This window comes from Tiliqua scincoides, chromosome 2, assembly GCF_035046505.1.
Source record: "Tiliqua scincoides isolate rTilSci1 chromosome 2, rTilSci1.hap2, whole genome shotgun sequence".
NCBI lineage: Eukaryota > Metazoa > Chordata > Lepidosauria > Squamata > Scincidae > Tiliqua > Tiliqua scincoides.
Window position 1 is genome coordinate 200630806 of NC_089822.1, and position 16881 is coordinate 200647686.

The 16881-nt window shown below is 45.8% G+C and overlaps 1 protein-coding gene across 1 annotated transcript in view; it reads left to right on the top strand.

Annotated features, from left to right (window-relative positions):
* The window catches only part of UNC5A (unc-5 netrin receptor A), a 90935-nt gene that overhangs the window by 56888 nt on the left and 17166 nt on the right, over nt 1-16881 (top strand). Inside the window, exon 2 of the mRNA XM_066615836.1 lies at nt 15679-15900. Within this exon, the coding sequence (XP_066471933.1) occupies nt 15679-15900 (222 nt within the window). The remainder of the gene's footprint in view (nt 1-15678; nt 15901-16881) is intronic.

A 16881-nucleotide genomic window follows, 5' to 3' on the forward strand; every position in this document is an offset into this window, starting at 1 on the left:
AGGGGAGAGTAAGTGGAATGAATAAAGTGGTTTCCGATAAGATGATGTGACTGCCTTAGGTAATGTGCCCAGCAGTGGATGGATCAGGCAGAAGCCCAGGATATGTCTGTGTAGGTCAGGAGGAGTCTATGCAATTCAGGATTACAATCAGGGTATTTGTTACATGAGCAGCATGGCTCTGTGAAAACCCCTGTGTGTGTTTTGAAGTGCATTTTCGGATATACGTGTACACTCTCTAGAACAGTTAGGATACCCTTATGTTTTGTTTCCTATCTAATAATTGTGTCTCCTTGTACACTCATAGATGCATATGTATGCAGTGGGTTATTTTTAATGGATATGGACAAAGATAACTGTGTTTTTGCAGTGTGCAGCTTGTGTCAATTCTGTGTTTTTGTATGTGCACATGCACACGTGCCTAGACATAAAGCAGCAGCGTGCTTGTCGTGGTGTAAAGTTTATTGCAGGTTTGTCTGACAGGCAGGTGTGTACAACGCTCTGCATGTGCAAGCACTCGTGTGCTGGTGTGTTGGACCCAGGTGCCCCCTGCTGTGCTGCAAGCAACAGGGCTAGGGGTTGAGGTGGGGGGTTGAGAGTTGTTAAATCAGTGAGTTATGAAATCCCTTTATATCCAGGACAGGGGTTTTAATTAAATTAATTGCCAGCAATGCTGTAAAAGTGCTGAGGGGTAATAACCGGAGCGTTATGGCGCCGTTTATCTTCCCCACGTAAATTAGCTGCAGCACCTTACTACACGAGGCAGCCAGACGTGAGCAGGGTGCATTGCCTGGCAGGCTGGCTCCTGGGGAGCTGCTGAGAGCAGCGGAAGGCCTCCTGTCCTTGGCTTGGTTTTTCCAGCTGCAGTGAGTGGTCTGTATTATCACGCATCCAGCTGACATGGGGCTGGTGGTGGAGGGCTGACTCAGCAAGGGACCTGTGCACATTAGTTCACACTGCCCTCTTCTGGCTAGATAGGAAGATGCAGAGCAGAGATCAGATTGTGCCAGCCTTACCAGAGAAGGGTGTGAAAGGCAGGTAATTAGACAGGGCCTATTAGGTGACTGTAATGCTTGCGACAGTAATTGCTGTGGTACTTGATCCTGTAACAGACAGAAAGAACCTTGTGCCACCTTGTGCTCAGACAAGGAAGGAGGGGCCAGGGCAGTCTTGGTGTTAGATTGCTGGGGGCCCCAGAGCGAACCCCTTGGCACACTTGGTGCTACCACTGCCACTGCTGCTGGGGGTTCAGAGGTTTTCCTGGCCAGGTGGGCTCTGATGGGCATGGATAGTGCACATTCTGGCCCTTGACACTGCCCCTGGTCTAGGCAGAAACAGGACCCCAAGGCAGCAGGCCAGGATCCTACATGCATGAATGGTGGGGTACTAACCTGGCTAAGGCTTTGGTGGGGAAGAAGCAGAACTTCAGTAATTTTTTGTCACAAAAAAACCTGTTCTTATTTAAAGCAGAGCTAGTCAGCTTCCTAAACCACAGAGGGAAAACCTTCTGGCCAAAAAGCTCAGAGACTGGCCCATTCCCTGCTGTTACATCATCATCAGGCTCAGAACATATAGAGGAGGTCAATGCAAAGAGAACAGAAGTATCTTGCTTGCTCTTGTGACCACCTTCAGCAGGAATGGGAGGGCTTCCTCACTGCAGCTCCCCCCCATTCTGGGCCTAGCTGCAAGCAGAATAGAGGACATTACAAGGGTGGTGGTTGAATCAGTTCTGCTGTCACAAAAGCTAGGGGTGTGTGTGTTTGTTGGGGAACACATGAAAACCTGAACTTAACAGGCCCATTCAGTTTATTTTTTTCTTACTGAAATGAATGCACCTCCAAACACATGTGGCGCAAACAGGGTTAAAGGGGGATTGTTTTTGGAGCTCCAGTTTTTGCCATTTATATTAATTTGTTGGCTTATTTTCTCTGAGGCCAGAGAGCAATTTTGTGCAATTGTTGAGAGCCATTTTGACTTTCCACAATGCCCCAGTTGATTTTCCCCACAGTGCCCCAGATACTATAGTTTCAGACACCATAAGGACATCAAAATGGCAGAAGGCAATTTTGTAGAGTGCTGCTGATGCCTCAGATGGCAGCAAAACAACAAAAAGGTAGAAAATTCAAAAAAATTCAAAGCATAAAAATTGTAAGATGACTGAGGAGTAATGAAAAGAATGGAAGACAAATGGAAAGGTAACTAAAGGTAACAAAACACAAATGAAACAACAATAGAGGCTTAATTAACATAAATGAAAGAAGAAACAACCTGGAAAAAATTCTTGCATGAGCTGAACAAGGAGATGGAAGCCAAAGCTCCAATTATTCTCCTCTGTACGCTGAGTTTGATGGTGCACAGCAACAGATGACTGTTGTAAGGACTGGACTGCGTGGACACCATGACTGAAAACAAAACTAAGAGATAGTTTGAGCCAGCAGCAGACCTCCCCAGCCCCATGCCCAGGGCGAAGGTCCACAATGGTGCCCCCCGTAGGCTGTTGCCGCCACCCCCGCACAAAAGGCCGCCCCCTATTCATCTGAGGCTCACAGAGCCTCGCGTGACCTTCACCTGCAACAAGGAAGCCGCTCTGAGGTTCCCCGACGCTTTAAACTGTGCTTCCGGAAAACCAGAAGCACAGTTTCTGTCCCCATCGGGAGCCTCAGAGAGGCTTCCGCAGGGTCCTAGTGGCTAGCACCCAGGGCTTTTGCCCCATCAGACCTTAGGGCAGGTCTGCAACTGGTTTGAGCCTGACTCTGCCCTTCATGCATTATTCCAGCAGTTCAAACATAATTCCAACTTACAGATGATTCTATATTTAAGCTCTTCCCTCTCAGATGAGCATAAATGCCAGTTTCCACATCTCCACAATTTCTCACAGTTTAGGCAGCCAGTAGAGGAGGAGACTTCTTTGCCACAGCAAATGATTTTTTTTTTTTGCAGTCAACAGCTTTAATAAACAATTCCTGAACTATTGGAATGCAGCACTCAATAGCTCAGCTTCTGCACCTCTGATGGGAGTTTCCATTGTTATTTCAAATATGAGTCAGACCCTTCCCCACAACTACAGTTCCAGCTTTTTACCTAGCATTTAGAGTTGGGGTTCCTCTTCCAGCCTTAAAGAATGTAAGACTTCCTCTTATGCTGTAGGTGGACATCTATATAAACTAGAAAAAGCTTTTTTCTGAAATTTCAGAAAATGATTCACAGGTTTTCAAGCTTTTCTCTACAGCCAAAAGTACTAGAGTCTCAAAGCTATATTTGAAGTTGAGAATCTCAGCATATCAACTTTTGTACCAGATACCAAAACTTATGCTTGTACAGTGAAACAACAGGTGTGCACAATATATACAGCCATTGCTTTTGTGTTGCATTTGTGAAAAAGGGCACCATGGTGTGCACACTAGCTGTCAGCAGAGTTAACACAAAGAGAGCTTGCCCTGAGCAGCTAACTGTGGTCCCACTGGACAAGCCCTGAGACAACAACAGTACAAAACTGCCAGGCTCAAGATGGGAGATCCAGGTGATAGAAGCACGTAAGGGGAAAGCACTGTATTTCTGCATCTTTGCAAGTAAAGAGAGGCGAAGTTTGTAGGGTGGGATTCACACATTGCTAGATCCTGATTTAGTTCTGCATTCCTGGACCACTGAATTGTAAGAAGAAGATAAAAGGAAAAATAATTGAGAAATGCATAGTTGAGGCCAAGAGGCACTGGGCTTTCTTGCACTCAGGGCGCAATCCTAACCCCTTATGTCAGTGCTTTCCAGCACTGACATAAGGCCAGTGCAGCTCTGAGGTAAGGGAACAAACATTCCCTTACTTTGAGGAGGCCTCCGTGAGTGACACCCAACTGCAGGATGCAGCACATGTCCCATTGGCACCGCTATGCCAGTGCTGGAAAGCACTGACATAAGGGGTTAGGATTGCGCCCTCAGTGAACTTTGCTGTCCAAGTCAAAAATGATCTTTGCGCTAATTTTCATACCTAGAATTTAGAGTCACGGACATTGATGGGATTCAACAGACTACCTCATTTGAGCAGGAAATCTTTTACCAGCAGAAACTGATAGATGCCTGTCCAGTCTTTCTTTGAAAATTGTTAAGCAAGGAGATAATGTAAATTCCTTAGGGCACAATCCTAACCCACTTTCCAGCACCGACATAAGGGCAACACAGCTCCAAGGGAAGGGAATAAACATTTCCTTACCTTGAGGAGGCCTCCATGAGTGCCACCCAACTGCAGGATGCAGCACATGCCCCACTGGCACAGCTATACCAGTGCTGGAAAGTGGGTTAGGATTGCGCCCTTAGGCAAATTTTTGTTAAGCCCAGAAAAACTGATTTGGGCAACCTACCTGATATGATGTACTTGCATATCTCTTTAACCAGGGATTGTCATGTGCTTGAATGTGCAGAAGATGGTCAGTAGGAACATTAGCCAAACGGAACCTCCACCTTCAGAGGCAGTATTAGAACCATATGCTGGGGATAAACAACAGAGGAGGGTCACATGTTCTGCTTGTGAACTTTCCAGAGGCTTCTGGTGAGGAAGATTAGTTGGACAAAGAATGCTGGACTAGATTGACTTTGGTCTGATATAGTAAGGCTCTTCTTAAACTCTTGAGTGAATGTGTATGTATTGCATTTTTGTGAAGTTTACCTCTGATTGAACTGTTACACTTTCCTTCAGTTTCCTTATGCTGGGGTAGACTCTTATTTTACTTCTACAGGTCTTCAATGGCGTCTAACTGACATAAGGGCAATGCAGCTCCGAAGTAAGGGAACAAAATTCCCTTGCTTTGAGGAGGCCTCCGTGAGTGCCACCCAACTGCAGGATGGCATTGCTATACCAGTGCTGGAAAGTTGGTTAGGATCTAGGCCTTAGAGGTTAAAGTTTTTGCCTTTGTGCAGCAGCCTAGGCATACTCAAATGATCATTAAGAGGCCCTGCATATTGCAAGGGACCCTAGGTAATGTCTGCAAATGCTTAGAGAGGAGCATGCTAGCACCTGAAAGCCAAGCAAAGAATGTATTTACACAGTCTGGGCTACAAGGAGAAGGCAGGTAGCTGTGAGAACTGCAGTCACAAAAGTTGCCTTTTTGTTGCCACATGTGAGAAGGATGTGTGTACTTGAAAAACTGACACACTGACAAGACACTAAAATTGTCAAGGCACACCATCAGGTTTTTGACAATTGATGAGGCATATCATGCTGCCAGTGGGAGGCTCACATCCCCCATTGGCCCTACCTCCTCAAATTCTTGTGGCACACCTGTAGACCACTCACAGCCAGTGTCGTCACTAGGATTCATGTCATCTGGTGCGGGAGGCCTGCACGTCACCCCATGCAGACTGCAGGGCAACGCCCCAGCTGGTGGGCCTGGTGATGCACTATCGCCCTGCCCCCACTGGTTTTTTGGCTTTACCTTTTGTTAGAACACAGATATTTCAATGTGGTTTGTTTCATTGCATTCTGCATGAAAGTATGCATTGATTGATATATAACATGATGATATTATTCCTCCAAACTCTGATTTTAGTTATTTTGAAAACTTGTTGAGTCTCACACACAAACTTGTGGAGCTGACACACATGTGTCAACTTACTAACAACTTATTGCAGTAGTTCTCAAACTTTTAACCCTGGAACTCACTTTTTAGAATGACAATCTGTCCAGGACCCATTGGAAGTGATGTCATGGCCAGAAGTGACATCATCAAGCAAATTAAAATAAATAATTATAAATAATTAAATTAAAAGAAAAGAAATAATTAAATAAGGGGGAGCCAGTCCTGTTCCACTAAGTGAATCTACTCTGAAGTAAGTCCTATTGTGGTCAATTGGGCTTATTCTCAGGAAAGTGTGGGTAGGATTGCAGCCTGTGAGCCCAAGCCTATGCATGTCTACTCTGAAGTAAGTCCCATAGTGGTCAAAGGGGCTTACTCTCAGGAAAGTGTGGGTAGGATTGCAGCCTGTGAGCCCAAGCCTATGCATGTCTACTCTGAAGTAAGTCCCATAGTGGTCAATGGAGCTTACTCTGTAGTCTGCCTGCAATAACAACCCCCCAAAAAGATTTCCAGCCCTCCCCAGTGCCCAGTTTAAAGTTCTTCTGTTTCAAGCATATCAATACAAAGACCCACCTGGCTTCACAAGTGCAAAATAGAAAACATTCCCCATACCAGTTCAAACCTGTTTTTTTGTCCTTTTTAGTTGGGGGGGGAGGCTACCTTCTGGAGCATTTGTTGCGTTCCAGCTCCATCGGATTGGGACCATTCTGGTGTCCTCACATTCCCCTTTGCCTGTCCTGACCACTAGCCAAGCACGTCTGCCTACTCGTGAGTAAATGCGACCATGTGGCTGAGTTCGCTTTCCATAGGGCTCAATAGACTCGCAGCTGGGAGGGGGGTGTTTTGGGGGGCTGCACTCATTGGATCAGGACCATTCTGGTTTCATTGGATTCATTCAGCCTGCCCTTTCCAACAGACTATGGCAAGTATGCCTACTTGCGAGTAAACGCGCGATACGGCTCACTTTCACTTTCCATAAGGCTCCATGCATTTTTTCTTTCCAGTTTTTTGGCCATAACTTTTGAACGAAAGGAGTGATTTCAATTCTGTTTTTTGCATTACACTCCACTGGACATTCCGCATCCTATGGTGCATGGCATGATGCGGTAGCTCCTAATTCCGTGATTTTAGTGCGTCACCCCCCAGGACGCATTACCCCCGTGGCGCATTACTCAGTGTGGCCCGCACCCCTCGCACCCTCCTAGCGACGCCACTGCTCACAGCACACCAGTGTGCCATGACACAATGGATAAAAATGGCTGGTCTAGAGTGACCTGAGTATGACAGAGGGTCAGGAAACATGTGGGTACACCATTAGGAGATAAACACTGAGAGACATGAGAGTGAGTCAGGAATATTGCATATGTGAGGAGTCTGGCATGGGAAGCCTGTAGGTGGAGAAACGGTTTTGGATGCCTGATGGGCGTAAGGGAAATCACTCTGCTTTCAGGCTTCCAGTGCCTTCTGGAGCATGTAGGCACCCTGGCATGAGGGGAGTATGTGGGAAGCTTGCAGGTGAAGACAGTGCATGTGGGGAGCTTGTGGAAAACAAGGTAGTGGGTGTGGAGCATGTGAAGAGCTGAGTATGTGGGGAGCAGGTGGAAAGTGTGCAGGTGGGTGGGGAGCAGGCTCAGCCTTAATTCCCCTGCATTCCATTCTGTTTAATTGCTTATTAAATTCTAAGCAGCCAATTATCAGCAGCAATTACAGCTCTGCACAGTGACACAATCTCCGCTTTAGCATTTGTTAATCAAATGCTTATTTAGGACTCAGCTTTATTAGCTGCTGCTGGAGGGAGAGCCCAGTCCCTGAGGCTGGGTGAAAGGAGGCTGGATGAAGGCCCCCTCCTCACCTTTCCCTCCTCTTTTTTACCTCTTGTGGTGTGGCTGGACTCTTTCCTCACTTGGGATCTGGACTCTCCCTCCCCTTCTGATATGCCTCTGAGGAAAATAAATTGTTCAGAACCTGGAGAGAGTAAAGCAGCTGCAGCAGCCCGTAGCTGCCTCACTCTGATAACGTAGTTTCAGAGCAGCAGGGATGGAAGTACTGTATTCACCCAAGGATCTGGCCTCATATATACTATGTGGCACACAGGTTCCTCAAGAAGGATAGGGCCTCAGGGCTCTTTAGCCTTTGCAGAAAAGAACAGCCCCTGTCTAGCCACTGGCATTCTTGTTCCTTCACCTTAAATGCTGCAGCTGCTTTGCCTTGGGACAGGATGTTTCTCCTTTCAATCACATTCAAGCTAGCCTTTGCCAATCAATGGCAGGGCAATTGCCCCCAATCAAGAGACAGAAGGATAAGAATGCAGCCTTTGGCAGCTCACTGGCTCCCTTTTTACAAGTGCACAGTGAAATTGCTGTGCATGTTTTATGCATCTGGGCATGTGAAGAGACATTCCGGATATGAGTGACTCAGATGGGCAAAATGTACAGAGAAAGCATCTTTGTAGAAGTGTGCAGAAAAATGTGGGTGCCAGCACCGAAGGAGGAAGTGCACTGAGTACACAATACCATTGTGTAGATAGGTAGACAGTAGGTAGATTGGCTGTGCAGGGTCATTTGCTGCATCTAAAGTCAGCATTCAAGCACAAGTTCACATGGATGTGAGCCTGTGTGATCCATCGATGAGAATCAACCATTAAACAAGTAAGCACATGATCAAAATGGCAAAACAAGAACATTTAGAGGACATTGAAGGAAGAGTGTAGTTTCTTTTAAAGGTGTGATCATTTGCAATTTAATAACCCAAACAATGACTTTTTTCCCCCTTAAGAGGAAAGGCTGCCTTTAATATCTTCTTTTTCATTAATCTGGCAATCTCGCTTCCCTCTGACTGTAACACACCGAGCCAAAATGGCTTCCAGAGTAAATAAGTTCAAATCCCATCAACATGGAGGATCCAAATGTAAAAAATGTATTGGCACAAACATTAGCTGTACGCTGCCTGCCACCTGCAGTTGCCTGTGGTTCTTCATTGCTGTTAGGAGGAATGCCATAGAAGCTTTGCCCTGAAATATCTGCCAGCAAGGGATACAGAAAAGTATTGAAGGTTTTTTAAAATCACACTTGCCACAGGGAGGAAAAAGGTAGTGTATTGGTGTGACCTATATAATGGTGTGCCCTTCATAGGGTTGCCAGGTTACCCAGAGATAATGACTGTCCCTGGAGGCACCAAGAGGGTTCCTTCAGCGCCACCATTCCTTCTTTACACACCTCCCTCTCCTGACTGATATGGAGCAGAAATAGGCTCCCCACTTTGTAGGAAAGGGATGTAGACAAAGAGCTCAATAGAGCATTGGAGCAGAAGGCATAATAATGAGGAATCCATGCCTCAGTGCTTCACAGGGGATAGGCACCATCTCCACAGGTAAGCCCTGCTATCCTTGTCCTCCCTCAGTTAATGGTGGGGAGATTTTAATTAATTCATGTTTATAGATCTAGATAAGCAGCATATTGGACTTGGACTGAGAGCCTCAAGACGGGTTCACCTCACCTCAGTGGTGGACTCTGCATTGTCATGAGCCAATTCCTCAGCCTCAATTCCTGATCGGTTAGTAGGGATTTGAACCTGCATTTCCCTGGTCTGAGAACCAAACTAGACATGACAGCTGTGACTGGATCTCTGGTGGCTTTTTAAAAAGTCAGATACAGATGGAAGGAACCCTGATTTGGATCAGGAATATGGAGCTGCAGTCTTATCCCCCTGCACTATGGTTCCAGTTTGAATGCCTTCCCACTTCCACAGGTGCTGCTGTTTGTTCCACTGGGCAAAACATAACCAGTCTAAATGGGTGGGGAAGACAGTTCTGGTTTTCCATAGAATGGACTGAACAATTCTGCCTTTGAAGACAAGAATTGAAACATGCTTGGCTAGCAAGAAATCATTCTCAGTGCACCTTTGAGGTCTTCTCTGTCTTTGTTTTTGTACTGGGACCCTCCCTCCCTACTTTTGAGCAGGAAAAACCATACCCTTAATTTACAGGGCAAACCTCTTAGCTGAAGCTAGTGATCTCAGGTTATTGTTCAAAGCCAACTCAAATTCCAAACAGGAGGATGAAAATGTAATTTAGCATGTGGATTTGATCCTAGCAGAGCATCAACAAAAAGGGGTTGGAATCTATAACCTTCCTGCTGACTTCTGTTTGCTGAGAAACCTACTGACCAATGATCAAAGGGCCAAGTGCAAATGGTTCCCCCTACAAGTTTTAGAACAACAGTTGCCTCTGACTGAAATGTTAACCTTTGGCTCATGTGGGTGGGAGGTTGTAAACTATGCATTTGGAGAAATACCAAATCCTACACTATAAGAATAGGTCTGTTTTCTCAGCTGTAAGGAGAAACCATGACTGTAGTGCAGCACAGAGTTTGGAATGCTTAAACCCCCTTGATTTCATTGAGACTTTAGCATATGCAACTATGCACTGGATTATCACCAGTGTGTGTGTGTGTGTGTGTGTGTGTGTGTGTGTGTGAGAGAGAGAGAGAGAGAGAGAGACTTCCTGTTTGTGTCTTTCTCTGTATTTATGTGTATATGGATATGCTTTCTGTGTGTGTGAAAGTATGCCATGTACGTTGTAGGTATGTATGGTTTTAATTCTGCCACCCCTGCTGGTGCCCATCCTGGTGCATCACAGATGTGATAGAGAACCAAATGGATCCTCCAAGAGGTAACCCTGCTAATGTTGGTGGGAGCAAATAATTTCTTTCAGTGGAGTAACAAGGCTTGCAAATGCTTGTAAAGTTAAGTTTCCTTCACGCATGCACCCACCATAACCACACATGTCCCCTCCTTCCTGGGCAGAGTTCTGACTGAATGGGAAAGATCACAAAAGCAGCTTTACTGCAATGGTTAGAGTATTTCCCAGAAGTGTGGGATGATTCCACAGGGAAATGACTCTCATTCTGCTGGGTGCATGTGTGGAAAGTGTCATAGACATCAAGCCAAAGATAGCTTAGCTGATTCTTGGGAATTGCATGCATGTCATGCACTGTTCTCTTCCAGATACACACTAGGAAGCTCAAGAGGAGGAGGTGTTGGTGGTAGTAGTGCTGATTGCAGGAGCTGATCTCGCAGCTGCAGAACTTGCAGCTATCAAGGATCCTCAGGAATTCAGCGAGATAGGAGAGGGAAGGAGTAGAGAAAAGACACGAAGTAAAGAGAAGCCAGAATGGCAAGGAAGCTGGGAGAAGCAGCAGTCGAAGGCGGAATGAGGGCAACCACATGCAATAGAGGACCAGGCTTCTGTGCCTTTAATTGTTGGATACAGGAAGGGATTTTGGCAAGTTCTGCGTATTGTAACACTGCCAGGAAAAGAAAACCAAAATCTGCTGAAAATTTCCTATGCCTATCCTCCATTGTGTTTAGGTTTTGCTACTGATGGGAAAGGGAGAAACTGCCACAATAGCTGTGAATGTGAGAGAGGCTGTTGAAAAAAGAGGTAGAAGCCAGGGTAGTGAGTGATGTGGAAGGCAAGAAGCACCAACTGTGGGGGGCTGAGACAAAGGCATGTGTGAATGTGTGCGTATGTTTGTGTTGTGGCTAGAGAAACACCAGGAATGTTGGCAGTGGGCCATTGCACGTTCTCCTGTGCTGCTGCTCAGGTTTAGAAAACTGTCTCCCATTTCCCATGTGAGTCTAGAACAGCCATTTTCAACCACTGTGCCGTGGCACACTGGTGTGCCACAAGTGGTCCACAGGTGTGCCACAGGAATTTGGGGGAAGGTCATTTGTTAATAGGACCAATGGGAGATGTGAGCCCCCACTGCCAGCATGGTGTGCCTTGTCAATTGTCAAAAACCTGGTGGTGTGCCTTGACAATTTGCCTTGTCAGTGTGCCGTGAGATGAAAAAGGTTGAAAATCACTGGTCTAGAAAGGTTCCTTCAGCCTGAGGACCAGCAGAGTCTCCCCAGCAGGCAGATTTGCCATTTTTCTGGCCTCTGCAAAAAGATAGACCCAGCAGCAGACAATCTCCAGAGCTCAGCAGCACAGGTGCCGTGGCACTGCCCTGCCAAGATACACGCCAGGCCCAGCAGGCGGCTGCACAGCAGAGGAGGGGCCAGAGGGGAGGGAGCAGGATCTGCTCAGTGTGGCATGACGAGACGAGGCCCCCGGAGAAGTGAGCTATGTTCCTTATTGGTCACACTACATTTCTTTTTCATTAGCAGTTAAATGCAGACATGAGGGATCGGTGCAGGTTCACTGGGCGCATGCCGTGCGGCATTTCCTGCCATGATGGATTAGCCCCGGTGGAGGCAGGGAGGGAGAGCCTGTTGTCAGCAGCCCCAGCTGTGCTAGCCTCTTGTAGGGAGCACAGCGATGTATCAGGAACAAGAAGGATGGAGCAGCCATGGAGAAGGAGTGAGCGAGGGAGAACAAGGTTGCACATCAGGGCCCAGGATGAGAGTACACTGGGGGATGATGTATCTTGAGGAACTGCATGCCACACAACGGTGCCTATTGAATAGGTATGGCATCTATTTTCTACTCATTGCCAACATGTCTTCCAAATAAATTTATTGGGCTAGTTTTCTTATTTTGCTGTGCAAGAACCAGTTGTTTTTTATTTTGCAGATGCCTTGCATCTGATAAAGTGGACTGGAGTCCATCAAAGCGCCTACAGAAATAAACTGGCTGCCTGAAGGTGCTACAAGGCATCTTCTGGTTTGCCACAAAAGACTTAACAGGACTTCTCTAGGAGTTGTCCTTGTACCATTGAATCTTAAAACGTTAGCAGTATATGTTGTGCTTTCAGAATTTTGATATTTGTAGCATCTATGTACTAGATCAGGGGTGTCCAAAGTTTTTGGCAGGAGGGCCACATCATCTCTCTGACACTGTCTCGGGGACCGGGGTAGAAAATAATTAATTTACATTTAAAATTTGAATAAATTTACATAAGTTTACATAAACGAATATATTAAAGATGAACTTATATGAATGAATGAAGGTCTTGCAATAGCTCAAGGCCTATAAAAGGCCTTGCACAAAGCAAGGCTGGTCTTTCCTTTGCTGCCAATACTGCATCACAGTTGTGAAACAGCAAGCAGTGGAGGAAGCCCTCATCCCATGCAAGAGGTCAAACAGTTGCCCTCACGTTGAGAGCAGTTGCATCGGACCAGTGTGGGCTCCAACAAATCTCTGGAGGGTGAGAGGCTCATTGGAGACTGGGGGTTCCCTGAGGGCCACATCGAGAGGGTCGCAAGTGGCCCCAGGGACAGGGTTTGGGCACCCCTGTACTAGATGTACGTGAAACACTGGAAAAATCTATACACTTGTGGTTTCTAAATGTTTAAATGTATATTTTAGATTATAGAGCAATTGACATTTTGAAGGTAAGGTTTTCAGAATTCTTCAGCAGCAGGCATGTTGTTTACCAAATTCCACTGAAATGGCTTGACACCCGTTCATGCACATCTTCACATTGATATTGTGTTAGCCAATGTTAAGTGCTCCCCATTCTAAGAGCACAGATAATATGCTCATAAAGAACCTAGTTTCATTGCTTAAATTCCATCTTGTCCTATTGCAGGCCACCAAAAGCCGATAGCAAATGGAAAAGAATCATGTATTTCTACTTGTTAAATATTGGAAAGTGTGTGGTGGTCCCTCAAGAAGTTGAGGAGCTGGTTGTACCATCCTCTGACTGGAGATATGTTTGCACTTCCTGCTAGAAGGTTTACAGCCCAATCCTATGCATGTCTACTCAGAAGTAAGTCCCATTAGAGTCAATGGGGCTTACTTCCAAGAAAGTGTGGATAGGATTGGGCTGTTAATGTCTCAGGCAATCACCAGATTGCATGTAAAGGGTTGAGAATCTGAGGGCGCAGTCCTAACCAATATTCTAGCACTGACCTAGCCGCAATGCAGGCCCAAGGTAAGGTAACAAACATGCCCTTACCTTGAGGAGGCCCCCCTTGACTACCTCCCACTGCGGGATGCAGTGCACACCACATTTGCACAGCTATGTCAATGCTGGAAAGTTGGTTAGGATTGCGCCCTAAGCCTCAGATCTACACATTACAATAGCACCACGGCTTGTCCATCAGGTCTAACCCATCAGTCCCAAGAAGAGATTGAAAGGCTATTGATCGACTTACCACCCAATCCTGACCACCTTTCCACCACCAATGCTCCATGCCAACAGGGTGTGCATTGCATTTTGCAGTTTGGGGGGGGGGGGAGGTTAGTCACAGAGGCCTCTTTGAGCCATTTCTGCCCAATGTTGCATATACGCAACAGGGCTCTAATGTGTGCTGGGTAGAAATGGGTTGAGGTAAGGGAATATTTGTTCCCTTACCTCAGGGCTGTATTGTGACTGCATCAACACTGGAAAGTTGGTTAGGATTGGACTGTGAGTGTGAAGGGTGGTTTTGTCTGGGAAGACGCTAAGAGCCAAGTTCCGTGAGGATTAACAAAGCATGGGATGTTGTTCTCATGTGTCAAAACTGAAAGCCATTAATATTCCCAAGTGGCTATCACCACAATAATGACCTTTACAACTGTGAACCATTTTTCCTGGAACTTCATACGCCAGTAATATACCATCAGTGTTGTCTGCTCCTGTTGGGAATGCATGTGCAGACATGTATCACAGCAATTTTTATTTAGATATAAATATAGATATAACTCTTGTCATCAGAGAACATTTCCGCAACCAAGAGGGCTCACATTTAATGCATGTAAGAGAGTATCAAGTAGCTTTTCAACAACCAATGCTGTTAAACTTCTAATAAGGATCGTAAGAACATAAGAAGAGCCCTGCTGGATCAGGCTCAGGGCCCATCTAGTTCAGCTTCCTGTATCTCACAGCAGCCCACCAGATGCCTCAGGGGGCACACACAAGACCACAAGATACTAGCATTTCACTGCCACCTTCCTGCATCTAGCATTCTGTTTATGCTCACACTCCCCAGCGAAGACACCAGATTGCAACTGGGTTGAATGTGTGCTACTTTATTAAACACAGTGATCAATTTTTAATGCATAAAGCCTACTGAACACACCTCCCCTCCCTTGCCAGTCTGGGGTCTGTGAAAAAACTGTCATCAATGGCCAATTCGGATGACAGAAAAAATTCCTAACCTCATAATTAACTAATCTCAGACTGTACATATCCATCATGGCTTGTAACCTGTGGTGGAGTTTTCCTCCAGAAATCTGTTTCAAAGGCATCCATGCTGAATGTCATCACCACATCCTGTGGCAAGGAGTTCCACAGATTAATTACATGCTGGGTAAAGAAATATTTTCTTTTGTCTGTTCTAACTCTCCCAACGCTCAATTTTAGCAGATGCCCCCTGGTTCTGGTGTGTGAGAGGGAAAGGAGCATCCTTCTATCCACTTTATCGATCCCCTGCATAATTTTGTATGTTTCAATCATGTCCCCTCTCAGGCCCCTTTTTTCTAGACTGAAGAACCTCAAGCGCTGCAGCCTTTCCTCATCTTTTCTGCTTCTGTTATCTCTATCCATCTTGATACCCTACCCTGGGCAATCTTAAAATGGGGTATCATTTGACATTATAATTCATTATTTCTCTGGAGGTGTCCCTGGCGTTTCTCATGACCTCCTAAAATCTAGAAAATTACTGGTGTATGTAATCCATGATGAGTTTTTGACTTTTGCTTTAATATATATACACTACCAGCTAAAAGGAACTACCACTAACTTCTGGCTCTTATCACCAGTGGCTGCATGCATGAAGCCTGAGAACAAGAGGTCCAGGCTATCTAAATGACCATGTGGGACATCAGCATGATTGAGAGTTCTTGCTGCAGTTGCTTTCATTAATGTTACAGAACAATTAACTGTGTAGTAAGCCAAATATTCCCTAAGAGCTGCTGCTGTTGCTCTGATTACAGCAAAGGAGACATGACACCTTGCTTTTTAATTGAAGAAGTTTGGTCTTAGAGGACTGTGGATCTGGTCAGTGGAGCAAACGTCTGTACCGACTATAATTCCTTGAAGTATGGACCAAAGAGCCATGCAATCTCAACAAGGAACAGATTTCCTCTACAGGGCCCATGGTAGAAGTTTGAGCCTTCATGGTCTGGTTGAACTTTATCATTTCCCAAATGCCTGTTTCTAACTTCCTCCTCTCTATCCGCCTTGCACAGATGCCCAACAGAGTGCCACAGTGCCCATCCCTGTGCCTGGCTCCACCACAGATCTGCTCCCACACTTCCTGTTGGAACCTGAGGATGTATATATTGTCAAGAACAAACCAGTGACCCTGGCCTGCAAGGCCACACCTGCCACTCAAATCTACTTCAAATGCAATGGCGAGTGGGTGCACCAGGGTGACCATATCATACAACGCAGTATGGACAAAAGTACTGGTGAGTGCTAGAAGGGGATATCAAGAAGCAACAGAAAAATCTGGGTCTTTAGACCATGGGCTACTGACAGCCAGCTATCACCCTGCAGTCAGGAAATTCTTAATGGGCATATCTCCAGTACATACCAATTAAGATCACTTTTATCCAATTTAGCGGTAATGGATTTCTCCCTCAGATCCTGCGAACTGTAGTTTGTTGAAGTGTTCTCTGTCAGAGATCACTGTTAAAGATCACTAGCGTAGTTTGTTGAGTATTCTCTGTTGGAGAATCACTAGTCCCACTCACAGAATTATAATTCCCAGAGGAAAGGGAATAAGCATGAAGTCTCATTTTATGAGTTTATGTCTGTAGTGTAGATATGGCCTAAAGGTTCTTGTGGACAGCAGCCTTCCAGGCCTGCACAATCAGAATTGCAGTCCTTCTCCACACAGGGCAAGGGCTAGTTCTTTCAGGGTACATTTCATTGTCAATTAAGAAATTGGAGTGAAAGTGGAGAAACAAATAATTATTTGGCAAGGCCAAAAAAGATGGAAGAGCAAGATTTCCAAAAGAAATGGGTTGGCACCTGCCCCCAGTGCACCTTTTCAGACTTTCCATCAACAAAGACAAGTACCAGGGATGGGCAAATCAAGTCAAGCCACAAGTCTCCTCTCCTGGTGACTCGAATCGAAAACGAGTCCTAACAGGGACACTTTCTGAGTCACTCAGAGCATTTATGCGACTCAAAAAGACTCGAGTCACGTGTATCTTTTTGATACATGTGTCAGATGCAGAAAAAAATGCTGGGCTGCGTGTGTGTCAGAGTTCTCTTTAAACATTCTCTTGCTGCCAGATCCCATCTGTAAACAGAGCAGGAGGGGATGGGATGGACTGCGAGAGAGTGGGGGCAGAAGCAGCAAGAGAGGAAGGTCACATGCAGCAGCTGCGAGGCTTACCAGTACGACCCAATCCTTTGCAACTCTACTCAGAAGTAGTCCCATT